The sequence below is a fragment of the Plectropomus leopardus genome, chromosome 14, assembly GCF_026936395.1.
Source record: "Plectropomus leopardus strain MGB_pleo_1.0 chromosome 14, ASM2693639v1, whole genome shotgun sequence".
NCBI classification, from domain to species: Eukaryota; Metazoa; Chordata; class Actinopteri; order Perciformes; family Serranidae; genus Plectropomus; species Plectropomus leopardus.
The window spans coordinates 12,864,723-12,879,286 of NC_142189.1; the positions used below are offsets into that span (position 1 = coordinate 12,864,723).

Genomic DNA, 14,564 nt, shown 5'->3' on the forward strand with positions numbered 1-14,564 from the left:
ATGTACACATTGCAGACATTACAAGTGGCTGTTGGACTGCTTTTGTATTCCTATTTAAAATGTTTCCGCGCTGTAGACATTTTATCCACATCCTGCCATAAATTGTGCTTTCAGTTTATGACACCTGTGTAACAGCTGACATTTAAAAAAAAAAGATCAAGCGCAATGTAGTCGACACTGATCAATTAAAAAAAATACCTTGATGAGCCCCGATACTGAAATTCAAGATTGGATCAGAACATTCCTAAATGTCATTAGTTTAGCAGGTATTTGGTCATTAACCAATGTATTCAACAAAGAGAAATTTTGACCTGATAATGATGCTAGATGAACAGCCAGAGAAAGTTAGAGCAATCAGAATCTGGTTTTTACATACATTTACATATAGAAGGAATATGACTTGGTGTTTTGGTGCAAAACAATTAACATAAAGGAGAGAATAAAAATAGAATAGAACATACGATAAAAAATATAGAAGCAACCTTAATGTATAAAATGACAAAATAGAATATAAAGGACACAAAATGTATGTACAAAAGGTGTAATGGAGGGTCTGTACTATTTCAGACTGGACCAAAGTGGTGGCCCAGCTGACCAAAGAGCAACATTTCCATCTATAGAGCTATAAGCTTCAAACCTTTGCACCTGTTCCCACTTTTCTGCCCATCTAATGCAGACATGATATAGCTGCATTCACACTGTCCCACCATCTGCTATTATTAAACAGTAGTTTAAACATGGCTGGGTACAGTTCAGTCTCTTAACTGGATTAGCGCGGAGAATCACGCAGCGTCCATCTGTTGTTCTCAGGGTCTAGTTTTGATCAGATGGCCCAAGTGTAACAGAAAAGACGGCAACTGCAGTTTGACCCCGTGTCCGATGTTTGATCTTTATGGACGACTTTAATCTGATCTACAGTCTCCCAGCCCTACGGTGCATTTTCATCTCCTGCTCCCAGATTATAAGAGGAGGGGGTGGCACCGGCTATGTCAATCTCTCTTGACACACAAATGCTCAGTGATGGGAAATCTCCTTAGTGCTATCCAGACAGCAGCAAATTCCACTGGCTCCGATCACCTTGCTGCACAGCACATGGCAGGACCAGACTATAGACTCTAAATAAGGACACACACTCAACCCTCCAGTCACATTTCAAGTGCTGGCACAGTCTCAAGCCAGATTCGTAGCTAGACTTTGTGTCTCACCTACTGGCCTCTTTGGACTCAGAACAGCATGTTTCTTTAAATGCAGTCACACAGATATTTATAGCTTTCTAGTGAACAGTGTGGGAATTTCTGTCTTGAGCAATACGGCGCATAAAAATACTGTGAAAATGATTTTCGTAGTGTGCAAAAATCACAAGCTAGATAGTTATCATCCAACCCTGTCCTCTGTCATCTTCCAGCCTCCAGCAGTGGAACGAGGCTCCATCGCGGTTATGTTGAGGAGGCCTCACCTGAGGACAGACCCCCTCAGACTACGCACATCGTCTTTGTGGTCCATGGGATTGGGCAGAAGATGGACCAGGGACGAATCATTAAAAACACTGGAATGTGAGTTTTTAAAAAAAAGGATTATTGAAATTAACATTTGTTGATGTGCATGTTTCTTGTGGAATATAAAACACAGAGTTGTTCACTTTTGTTCCGTTAGAATTTGTAAAGGCTCTAAAGCAGGTTTTCATTCATCTGCACACCAACCGAATCCAGTCGAAGTTAAGAAAAAAAGTCTCCCTTTGATGATGTGATGTTTGTATTGCCATGTTTGTTTGCTGTTCCCTTTCTCTTCTTTACGAGACACGGTCTGTCTCTCACACTTCTCTTTCTGTCTTTGTGTTTGTTCTGTGGCTTTTAGAAAGACAGCTCACTTCTTCTTTCTTTTTACTTTGTTTCTCTGTTTGTCACAACAAATCGTGATTATGTCTTGCTCTTTGAAGAAGCTCTAAACTGTGCTATAGCATTTTCTGTGTGTTCTTTGGCCTTCTGATAAAGGTTTTGTTACATGTTGTGATTTTTTTAACTGACAAAGGGTTTTAGATAGCAACCTGTGTGACCAGTTCTTGTGTTTCCAGAAAGCTTCTTCTTTAAGCATCATTGCCAAGTATGTAACTAAGTGTACTAATGGAATGCACAACTACAGTCCTCACAGAAAAATGTAGGCACAACTCATTACATAACCACAGCTATTGTTTAAGCTTTGCCCTGGTTCTGCTGACAAAAAGCCAATGAAAGTTTTCTATTGGATTTTGAATTATTACAGAATATAAGATCTGTGACAAACAACTGCTCATGATACTTAAATATTTTGATATCACAAGTGAAAGCCGCTTTTATTATTTTTATCGGTAAATGCAATTGCTAGAAGTAAAAGGCTAATGTTGGGCCGAAACGAACTTCATTATGGTCACATGACTTCAACATAACCACCACAACGAGCCTGTGAAGCCGTGTTCATGAGAGCGGTATTTACTGATGTATTTTATGCCGTAGAAGAAAATGTGAAAATTCATTAAGCTGGGTATTACCACAGACTTTATTTCAGGCATCTAACCGAAAACAAAAAAGAACATTAAAAAAACATTGACTTGATGAGGGAACTGTAAGTGCAAAAATGCAAACTCATTTCAGGGTTTTAGGACTTTTTCCTGAGGCACTCTATAAACCCAAGAACATTGATTCAGTGTTAATACAGACTGTATTAATCACTGCCCATTAATAATTATCATATTTTCCTTCTTCTGGGAATAAATGTAGGGTGAAATATGTACGAATATTTTCACCACAGTTAGTGTGGCCAGAGGGGAGTCCAGGTTTAATATTACAAGCACTGCCGCCCCGCCTTAGAGCCGCTGTTGAATGTCTCACACTTTTTCCCTCTGCTTTGTACATCCAAGGCCACCTATAGTGGAAGTTATTTCCAGCATTCCTTTTGATAACACTGCACCTGCAGCTTTTGTATTTTGTTCCCCTCACCAACGCCCCTCTCTTTCCATCTTTCTCACCCTCTTTGTCTTCTCCTGCTGTTCTCTTACAATATACGTTGGATCGTTAAATTTCCTTCTGTGCGGTTGCCAAGAAAGCACAAAGAAATTTAAGGAAACACAAGGGAACAAGGACACATAAATATGAGTGATACATTACTGGAGTGAGGCTCTGCAGCATGAGCAAATGCAGAATCAGTGGAATACGATGCAACAAAGGCACTTTCCAAAAACTTTTTGAATCACCAGCTAAGGGGACAAGTACATGAAAAAAATCCACCAGCAGGCATGTTTTTTACTGGTCAAAAATTACTATTCAGTTTACTGTGTGTGCACCAGCCAGGACTGATGGGCGCAAGCTACCTGCAGTTACCGCTAGTAACACCAACCCTTTGAATGACAGGGCCAGCTGCTGCAGAAGCAAACTTTTTTACTTTTACTGCACCTAGCGATCCACTGCTTAGTGCTCTGAGAGTGGAACAATCAGTAATCAGACGGTATATTCCAATTGTGCTCCTGATGAATGGTCCAGCTGCAAAAATATAAATTGCCAAAAAGAAATTATGTGTGGGGAAACCCTGCTGTAAACCTTCAGCTATAGATTAGCATGGTTGAATTTGTGTGTGTGTGTGTGTGTGTGTGTGTGTGTGTGTGCGCGAGCATGTGTGTCAGACTCTGACACAGACAGTAGAGGACAGAAGCAGGGTGCCTATAAATGACACCAGAAAGTGATAGACACTCTCAGCATAGTTTATTCAATTTCTATCTCTGCACAAAAATGTATCCGCCAATGTGATGAATAGCCTCCCGAGAATTGCTAAATGGAAAAACCTACAGAAGGGAAACATTATTTGAATCTAAATGAGTTGTCCGTACAGCTGGCCGTTATGCTATATTAGCATTAAACATAAGTAAAGTTATACCAACATCATGAATTCACATTACAATCTTTGCTGCCATGTGTGACAAATTAAAGTATTGAAAGCTTTGAGAAGTGCAAACAAAAATGTGTTTCCTCTCATTTTATTGGGGTGCTGGCACAACTTACAGAGATGGATATCTCACAACCTTGGCACACAAAACCAAAATTCAGCCAGTCAGCTTGATACCGCTGGCAGATCCTGCCGAGTTCCCTTTGTCTTTAAAAAGCTTGATGTTTTGATGAGGAACTTGTCAATAGTAGATATTTGTCCAGAGGCCACAGTGGAAAATAACAGGCAACAATAATCACTGTAAGAGACCTGATGGAGAAAATCATTACAATGTTCTTATGTTTTTAAAAATGAAACACCATTGTGTCGCTGCAGCTCATCAGTGAATTGATATCTAAGCCGGGAACAGTCCTTTTCTTTGTGTCTTTGTGTTGTGTACTGTAGACAGAGAGCTCTACAGGCAGTAGTACTGAACATGTGGACTCGAGCCATGTGTGTCTCTGTGTCACAAAGTTAGCGTCAGTCCACTGACTGCAGCTTAGGCCGGCTAAGCAGGTAAAGTAGACCAAGTCAAGCTGCGGAGCACTTTAAGCCTCGCTCCCAGCTCCCTGTAGATTACAGCATACACACTCTTCCCAGCCAAGAGGAAAGCTCAACCTGACACGTCTAGCCAGTTCCTTGTTTGGTTTTTATTTTTCTAACCTAAATAAGTTCAGCTGTGTCTTTTTGAGTGTCATCACTGGCTGTGAAAAAGGAAATTGTGGCGTATTCTTATGCACTAAAACAAAAACAGAGTATCTATTCGCTACGTTTTTTTTAGCTAAAACTATTATGTCAAAGCTCACTTCCCAATTAATGCCAACATAAGAGCGAGGGACTCCTTGTGCGGGTGCAGCACAGAGAGCTCTGTAATGCAGCGTTCAACCCTGTGAGCATTTCTTTCCCCTGCTGACACACTAGCCTGCAGATAGTCCTGTCAAAACCTGCATTAGGTACTCCATTTACAGACCAGCCACCTAAAAGCCTCTCTCAGCCTCCATTTGCCCGTGTAAACACCCAACCTCACCCTCTCTCTCTCTCTCTCTCTGTGTATTTAGAGTTTCTTGTGAGCTAATGCTGCCCCATATAGGACGAGCAGCATTGCAGCCACTCTGTGTGTGTGCGTTTGTGTGTGTGTGTGCATGTGCTGCATCAGGATATGCAAAACTGGTGTCATTCTTCTCCTCCTGACAGTCATTAAAGTACATAAGAGAACAAGTACAACCCCAGACTCCTTAGTCTGTCTGATAGAGCATGTTACTCATTCACTCTCCAGCTGTCATTATAATACGCTGCTGCCCACAACACGGGGTGACGGCGTTGTTCCTGAACGAACCACCTTCTCTAAATTTCCTACCTGAATGTTTTAGCATATCAACCAACCTGTGCCCTCTAAACAGTCTCAGCGTGCATTTGTTCTTACATACTGTATTGTTTTTATCGTTGTGTGTCTGTTCAGGCTGAGGGAGGGTGTGAGGAAGATGGAGGAGAAGCACTTTTCAGAGCACAATGACGAGCATGTGGAGTTCCTGCCCGTCGAGTGGCGTTCCAAACTTGCACTGGATGGAGGTAAGTGTGTGTCTTACAGACTGCTCATGCCTGTGTGCATGTGTTTATTTAGTGTGTTTGCTTTGTGCTTCAAGTGAGAGCAGTTAGTGTGTGTGTGTGTGTGTGTGTGTGTGTGTGTGTGTGTGTGTGTGTGTGTGTGTGTGTGTTGTATTTGAGTTGTTCAGTCTTTCCTGTTCTGTTAAAAAAGATGATGATGCATAGCCAGAGTCAGAGTGTGGACCCGCTTCAGAATCAGAACTGCAGCATGTAATAGCGCTGCAGCCCCGCGGCCCGCACATACGACCAGTTAGTCCCACAACATGCAAATACTGTAACAAGTATGAGCTGTTCAAATATTTGCTAAGGCAGCACATTTAAAGTACTCCCTTTGGGACATTTCAAACATTTGACACTTAGATAATATATTTAAACAAAGGTAATTCACAAAATACATTTTCAGTAATATTCAATAATATTCAATATTAATATTGAGCAGCACAACTCCACAGTTAACCTGCCTGATTGAAGCAGCTCTCATATTCCAGCTGGCACAGAAGACTAAAAAAATCTGCAGTCAGAGGATCAATACATGAAAAATGAAATTAAATAATTATTATTATAATTTCATTCAAAATATTTATCATTGAACACTTGGATCTGACCCACACATTCTTTTTTTTACCCAGAACCAAACCCAAAAATAAAATTACAACAAAATCTCACCTGCCAATCACCTTTTTGTCGGTCACCTGCAACACAACTGCAAACTAAATAATCAACATATAGTTAAATTCATATTTCCTTGATGGTATCAATACAATTTAAACATTATTATCTTTGTAAAGGTACAATTTATGGCTTAGCTGTTGTATTGGATTGCATCAGCAGTTACAGGTGTCGTTAATAGAGTGGCCGCTGAGCGTATGAATTCTGTCTCCATCATGTGGCCCTAAAACTCTTTTGTTTGATGATGTCGGTGCTTTGTTTCTGTAGATACGGTAGATTCAATAACCCCAGACAAAGTGAGAGGACTCAGAGATCTACTCAACAGCAGTGCCATGGACATCATGTACTACAACAGCCCCCTTTACCGGGATGAGGTGAGTCACACTCCTCCAGACATCAGAGTTCTCCCTGGACCAATATTTCTACCAAACGCTTATCTACTCGCCTGTCTCTGTCCAGATTACCAAGGGCCTAACGCAGGAGCTAAACAGACTCTACACACTCTTCTGCTCCCGGAACCCCGAGTTTGAGGAGAGGGACGGCAAAGTGTCCATCGTGTCTCACTCCCTCGGCTGCGTCATCACCTACGACATCATGACTGGATGGGATCCCGTGCGCTTCTGTCAGCAGGAGCATCATGCTGTGGAGGAGGAGCTGGACCTGCGCTGGATGTCCTATGAGGAGAGACACGTTTTAGAGCAGCTACGGATCACAAGGAACAGGTAGAGAATCCTAATGTGGATCCTCAGTGACTCATAGTTTGGCCTCTGACATTTACGGCTGTAAGGACACTCGAGAGACATTTGGGGAGACAGTGGTCAAGATCTCAGGGAGGCTTGAGATATAACTTTTGATATACAATAACATAATTTGAGGAAGTGGTTAATGTAAGTTTCCTTAGCACAGTGTTTTCATGGTCATGGAAAACTTTGAGAAGTCATGGAATATCACAGTCACATTTTCCAGGCATGGAAAAGTACAAGTACAAATTTAATTAGTTTAATACAACATAATGGTGAATTTATTTTCTGTAGCTGACTGCGTAATGATGATGGGGTCCTTGAAAAGTCATGGAAAAGTTTTAAAATGTTGTCCATGAGAATGTGTGGGATCCCTGTGAGCACAAAATAGCAACCAGTGAACAAAAATTACCTCCAGATTACCTCAATTTCTCTTGATATTATCAAGAAAACAAGCTGTTCCTACCTTTCAAAGCACTGTCTCCTAGATTCAATATTAAAACTTGCAATTGTCTCTTTTTTATGAGCATCACATCTCATTTATGTGTGCTGCTCATCAAATGCCCCATTTTCAGATGGCAGGTTGTGTTTCCTGTTTATTTTGTGAGGCATCAGGGTATTGTGATATCTCATTATCAAATGAAAGGGAAGAGACTTTTAATATATCTCCTCTGCACCACCCATTGTGCCGTGTGTGCAGTATCTTTTAGTGTACGCACCATTACCTCAGTGAGATAAGAAACTGCTGGAAAAGAGGTTGTTGATCTGAGTGATACTTTTCTGCTGGGAAAATGGGTATATGTGTCTTGGTAGTTAGAGGTTTTAAAAAAGCATACAGGGATGTTAAAATCAGTGTTTTCAAGCTATGGCTTCAGAGAAGTTTTTCCTTTATTAACACTTTCCCTTTCTGCCTCTAACAGGTTACAAGAGCTGGAAGATAAACTCCTCACACTGGAGGCCTCAAAACCCCCGGCACGCCCAGCTCTCAAATTTAAGGTCAGATGCTCAATTATTTTGAAAATACTTAATGCGTACCATTACAATGTGATATTACTCAAAATCGATAAATGATCTTGTTGTGAAGGTACTTGCATAGAAAGACTAAACAACTCTGTTCGACAGCACACCACCAAACGCTACGGCTAAAGTTTTGACTTCCTCGCATAATGTAAATATTTGTGCAACCTTTAAACGTGTGTTAGTTTCATGTGTTCATTTTCTATAAGAAGACAAAACAGAAATGGTTACTGTTCAAAGCATCGCTCAAATGCTATCTGTGACAAACCCAAAGACCCCACTTAACACATTTCTATCATCTGCGCACCTTTCGTTTCCCAGGTGGAAAACTTCTTCTGCATGGGTTCTCCTCTGGCGGTGTTCTTGGCTCTGAGAGGGATCCGTCCTGGTACCAGCTGCCACCAGGACCACATCCTGCCCACCTCCATCTGCAGCAGGCTCTTCAACGTCTTCCATCCCACAGACCCTGTGGTCAGTCTCTCCTGAATTCCCCGTCGCATACAGATGCTCTCTCTCACTCAGGGTTTTACACCAAATCTAGATTTCCGCTTCTTAATTTGATTATTCTTACTTTTAATTTCAACTTTACTCACACACACCAGTTAAAATTTAAGACGTGCACAGTATGTATTTGACAACTTGAAGGAGTGAAGGCATTTGTCTGTACTATAAGCTAATTGAAGTTTTATTGCTCTGTTCAGGCCTACAGACTGGAGCCCCTCATCCTCAAACATTACAGCAATATTGCTCCTGTTCAGATACACTGGTAAGACTTTTTGGGGGGTTTGTTTGGGGTAACACTAACAGAAGCAACTTACAATCAATATGCATACTTCAAAAGAAAGCAATCAGGATAGTGCATAATGTGGGATATTTGGAGCACACGAATACGCTGTTTTTAAAGTCACATGCATTGAAATTCATAGATCTGGTCAAATGTAAGACTGCAATACTCATGTTTAGAGCAAGAAATAATTTTCTTCTGGTCAACACCCAAAAAATATTTTGTGACATGGAGGCGGGGTTATAATTTAAGTGGAGAATTTGATTTTAAAAAACAATGCGCTTGTGCTTGAAACATTTCTTTTTGTGTTATTTGTGCACATTAAGCCGCTGAAAAAGCTGTGCATTCTTTTTATGTATTTGCCTAAGAATGTTTTCAGAGTATGTTTGTGCGTATTGTTTTGGGTTTCTTTTCTTATCAGGTGTAGCGCCACTAACCCCACACCCTACGATGAGATCCGGCCTACCTTCCTGAACCCAGTCAAAGACCCGACGTCCGACACTGAGAGCATCCCCAGTCCGAGCACTTCTCCCGTACTTAGTCGCAGGCATTATGGCGAGTCCATCACCAATCTGGGGAAGGCCAGCATACTGGGTAAGACACGACCACAACTCTTCAAATTATGGTGTAGACTTCACTCTGATCGTGTACATAAATGACACAGCCTTTAAAAGTTACCTCATGGGGAAGAATTCAGTAAAATACAGTATTAAGGATCTTAAAACTGTTTTCTGTTTGTCATCAGTATGATTACTCTTGAAGAGTTGTTAAAATGTTGATTAAAACCAACCACCTTATTTAGCTACTTAAAGGAATAGTGTGTAAGATTTAGGGAGATTTACTGGCGTCTAGCGTGTTTGGATTCCTCAGGGTTCATTGTTACAAACAGACCTTGTAATTAAAATGCAGTAAAAACACTGTATAAAGCAGTTTCATGTTACAGGATGACTTCATGTTACAGTTACTCCTCTCCAAAACAGACTTTGTGATTTAAACAGCCAAAAACACTGAATTAGCAGTTTCTTGTTTAAAAAAAATCAATGTTTTAGCAACACTGCTCGTTGCAGAAGGGCTTCTAAATACAGTAACCAATCAAAAACACGCATGGCCTTATCTAGCTCCATCATTTGTCAGTGGTTTGTTAGTGGTTAGGACCTGCTATGGAGATTAAAACGGCTCATTCCAAGTTAAGGAAAACACAGTGATTCTTATTTTCAGGTGATTATACACTAAAGAACCATACTTAATATATTATGATGTCCTCCAATAAATTCCCATAAATCCCACACACTGGACCTTTAAAATTGTAGAATAGACTGCTATGATTGTAAGTGTCTTGGGTGGAAAATAAAGGAGATTTTCTTTTTTTAATGCACATCATTTTTCTACAGCTGACAAAGGGAAATCATTTTCTAGTTCTGATAGCAATGAGACACCCAGAGAGAGAGCTGAGCTAGTCAAATTTCACACTGGAGATTGTCCATATTGCAGAGGTAAAGTCTGTTCTCTCCTGTGAGGTGCGATATTTGGAATAATAATGCGCATGTCAACAGTGCCACCATGTGGACAGATAGAGAATGAGCCTCATACACTTTGCTTGCCCTATCCTTTGAAGAAAAGAAAAGGAATTAAAAAATAAAGAAATAAGAACAGAAAGAAAGGTGTTAGTAGCATTACTTGTGTCTTGTTCTGAACCCCATCCCACTCAGCATTTCTCTTTTGTTTTTCTCTTTTTTCCGCATTCATTGTAGGAGCTGCGAGCATCGGGAAGGGCATCGGAGGCATCCTCTTCTCACGTTTTTCCCGCTCCAACAGTCAGCCCTCGGTTTCTTTAGGACTGGACGGAGGGGCGAACGCAGAGGACGAGGAACAGAAGCGCACAGAAAGCCAGTCAGCATACGGCCTTTCCACCATGATTCGGCCCAGCATACCCATCAGTGACACGTCACGTTAGTTCACTCACTTTTTTCAGCACAAAACAATCATAAAAAGTCAAACATTTGTCATTTGGTTGGGAGGATAAAAAGCAGTTGTAACGTCTCTATTTCTGTCTTACAGTGGAGCTGGAGCGGCGCATCGACTTTGAGCTCAGAGAAGGTCTGGTGGAGAGCCGCTATTGGTCGGCAGTGACCTCCCACACAGGTTACTGGTGCTCACACGACATAGCACTCTTCCTGTTGACCTTCATATACAAGCAGAAGACGACGCCTTCTGACCCAGAGGAAGATGCTCCGGACCCAGACTGAGGCAGCACATTTGTGACAACACATACTTGACACTTGAATGGTGTCTTAAAACCCAAAAGTGGGTGTGTCGCCTTCTTGACGAGACACGAAAATAAACCTCATGCATTTATTTTTCATGCACACAAACTGCTCAGTCACACTAACATTCTTCGCCCCCGATATCTCCCTGTGATCCAGCTCTTTTAACTCTTGGGAATCGTCATCTACAAACTGACTTCATTCCAAGATGTGCATTTTTTTTGTCTCTTTTTGTGTAGTTTGTACGCACTTGCACACCCTAAGGGTGACAATTTTGGACAAGGAACCCCTAAGGAGGTGCACCCTTTGCCAGTATAACTACGAGCTACATATAAACATGGAACAAGATGCAGGAGAGTTGATCGTTCACCCTCAAGTCCTCAACCTTAAACAGCTGCAGCCTGTTGATAAAGTGTCCATACGTTTCCTGTTCAATGCTTAAATCCCGCTCGCAGACTCATCATGGAGCCTTGTGACACTCTTGCCTGACCCTCGGTCACTGAAGTTTCGAGTTCTGTGTCTGATCTCTTTAACTTTTTTTTTTTTTTTTGTCTTAGATGAAGCAGAGAGAAATAGAACTGTCAAAAAATTTAGTTTTATCTTTAAAATAAACCTTTAGCTACTACATCTGAAAAACTTAATGCAATGCCTTTCAAAATTAGCCAAATAATATTACTCATGTAGAATATTTCTCTTTAGTTTTTCGGAACAAAAACTCCGGGCATTATCCCTTTAATAATGTTTTGGAAGTGTGAAAAAAGACATAGCAAACATCACATTTTTAGTTAGTTTTCCTTCTCTTATTTTTACGTTTGCCTCTTTTTAACATGACTCTTGAAATAGATATGTACCAAATATAACAAAAAGCACCACTTTTATACACAGTCAACTGAAACAGAATTTCCGTTTGGTTTCCTGCAACTAAACTGTGCAATTTTTGTCAATATACCAGGCACAAAATGTCTCTTTACGAACAGTTACAGCTCAACATCCTGCAGGACATCATCAGTTCCCATGTGACATTACTGTACATACAGAGGTTTACAGCCACATGAGGCTTGTGTCATGACGTTCTTTATCTAAGCTCTTAAACAGGAGTCATACATGTATAGTTATTTTCTTACACCCGGCTTCATTTTTTAAAATCTCTTGGTGATGTCATTTTCCAGACAAGAGGTCTCACCCGCAACAGTCATTACAACAATGCTTCTTTATTAAGGATAAATCTTGGAGATAATTTTCTGTGCTATATCTTTATATTGATATCCAAATGAAAAAAGTGGCACTAGATGTATTTTTTCTTAAAAAAAACAGAAATATTTTTCCAAGTGATTTTCAGGCCCTTGCAGATATAAACCTGGATCTCATCTCTTGGAAAATGGGATTCAAACTGGCGGCCATATGACGTTTATGTGTCTAGCTTATTAGCTGTTCGGCAATAGTAATTCTAAGGCAACCTCCAAGAAAAAAATATGTCTAGGGTAAAAAAAAGCTTCTTTTTAATTTTCGTGTATTTGTGATACACTTTAAGCAAAAGTTAATAGTATCTCTTTTGCCTTTTCTTGTGACCAATTCACACATTTCCTCATTTGAGCTTTGAATATGTCAGCGTGACTTTTTTTTAATGTGCGAAAGAAGAAAGAAGAGTTTCTTTAATCTTAAAAAATAGTGTATTCTTAAGCTACTAGACATGTGTCATTGCTTAATTGGCACTACTTGCAAATTTCCTCCAAAATGACAATTGGAGACGGCAAATCATGACTTTTGTTTTCTAAATATAACTTTTGCTGCCTTTGCTTTGTCAGAGCAGTTACTTTTAAAAATAATACTCCTGTAATGATGGATCGTACGAATGTCGTCCTTCAAAAAAAAAAAAAACACACCAGTCATGATTCTGCAGAAGTTCGAACACGTACTCACTTTGCATGGGGTCATATTAATGGTGTCATATTAATAGTAGATGGATGTTGGAACAAGAAGACATTGCAGAGAGTGCCAACACACATTTAACAAACTGCTCTGTGTTCTTTATTGATTGTTTAATGACTAATAATGAAATAATTTGTTAAACATTTTGCAAGGGATAAAGAAATGGAATCACGGCCAGATTGGAATTAGACACACATAATTATTGCCAGTGTCAAATTTTCTTGTGACAATATTGTGGTTATCAAAGAGCTTATTTTTGATTTTCTATGGTGCAAGCTGCTGCTTTACTGTTCCACACAATCAAGGGCTGTTGTTGACTAGTCCACCACTGAATGGAATCCATTTATTGGCATTTAATGTCTATGTTATTTATGCAAAGGCCTACTGACTGAAACCAGGCTGCCTCTCAGATGACCGGAGAAAGCTGGGAAGTGGAAGTAGGGACAAATAAGGGAGTGGAGTAGCAAAGTGTTTCTATATTTGACCTGGTGGATCTTGTCCATTCATCAGCCATGAATTGCACAGAAATTCTGCAGAAAACGGCCCATTGTTGATGTTTGTTTTCGTTGAGCATGTGTAACTCTGCAGCAATGGATGCAGAAAGCGATTTTAACGTGTCACATGGGCAGTTGGCATGCAATTTCCCTTGGGGACCTGAGACACGTAATGCAAAATACAAGGACGTTGTTGCCTCTGCATCTTGTGTGGGTTCAGACACTGGAAATATGTAAGAGTGCGGACAGACTATAGTAACACTAACAACAATGTTTTTGCTAGTGTTTCTGATTTGGTTGAGTTTCCAAAATGTACACGAACTTTGCACATTTTCCATTATAGCAATTCAAGCACAGATTTTTCAACTGTGTTCACGCTGCTTACAAAAAAAACAGCAACTAAACTGGAGAGCATTCAAAAAATATTGAAGATACATTGTACTTTTGACCATATGAGCATTTAATGCACAGCATTTTGAATGATGACAGTATATTTTTCTTGTTAAAAGCACCACAAGCATCAGGGAAACGTCTACTGTTATGTGTTTTGTCGATTCAACATTGCTGTTGACACCAGTTTGAAGCCATTATTGAGTAAAAGAATTTGACGCAAATGAGGAAGGGCCTACAGCCATATGTAATCAGTCAGTGGGTGAGAAAAAGAAATGAGCAGTGAAATTAATCGTCAGTGTGTTGAATGAAATGTGTTTAATTTGTGCTCTAACTTTGAATGGATGTCTGGAAAAGTGTTTTTGTCTGTCCTTAGAGCTGTGCAATAACCCATGCCTGTAATGGACTCTAACTGCCATCCAAAGCACTCTATTTATTTCCTTTTATTAAAGCGTTTCCTTTTTTTTTGGATACGATGACTACTTTTTTTCAAAGTGGAGACACCCCAGGTGTATAGGGTAAAATGAACATATAGATATCACCATGACAATTCCCCAGTTGATTACTTACAACAAGACAATTATTTTTATGCTACAAGTTTTCTGAAATGTTCTGTTTATATATGCAAATTATATATGATCTAATAAAGTATGTGCTGATTTGCATACATCTCCAGAACAAAAATCTGAAAAGGTCAGGTTCAGTATAATTGTTTTATTTT

General features: G+C 40.0%; 1 protein-coding gene across 2 annotated transcripts in view; it reads left to right on the plus strand.

The window, feature by feature from the left end:
* ddhd1a (DDHD domain containing 1a) overlaps window positions 1–14,314 on the plus strand; it is a 29,383-nt gene extending 15,069 nt beyond the window's left edge. For both annotated transcript variants that reach the window (XM_042500136.2, XM_042500137.2), the window contains 10 exons: window positions 1,406–1,553; window positions 5,411–5,520; window positions 6,493–6,599; window positions 6,685–6,947; window positions 7,886–7,961; window positions 8,304–8,453; window positions 8,684–8,748; window positions 9,188–9,360; window positions 10,518–10,715; window positions 10,825–14,314. In XM_042500136.2, the coding sequence (XP_042356070.2) occupies window positions 1,406–1,553; window positions 5,411–5,520; window positions 6,493–6,599; window positions 6,685–6,947; window positions 7,886–7,961; window positions 8,304–8,453; window positions 8,684–8,748; window positions 9,188–9,360; window positions 10,518–10,715; window positions 10,825–11,012 (1,478 nt within the window). In that variant the 3' untranslated portion in view covers window positions 11,013–14,314. The remainder of the gene's footprint in view (window positions 1–1,405; window positions 1,554–5,410; window positions 5,521–6,492; window positions 6,600–6,684; window positions 6,948–7,885; window positions 7,962–8,303; window positions 8,454–8,683; window positions 8,749–9,187; window positions 9,361–10,517; window positions 10,716–10,824) is intronic.
* Window positions 14,315–14,564: the final 250 nt, after the last annotated feature.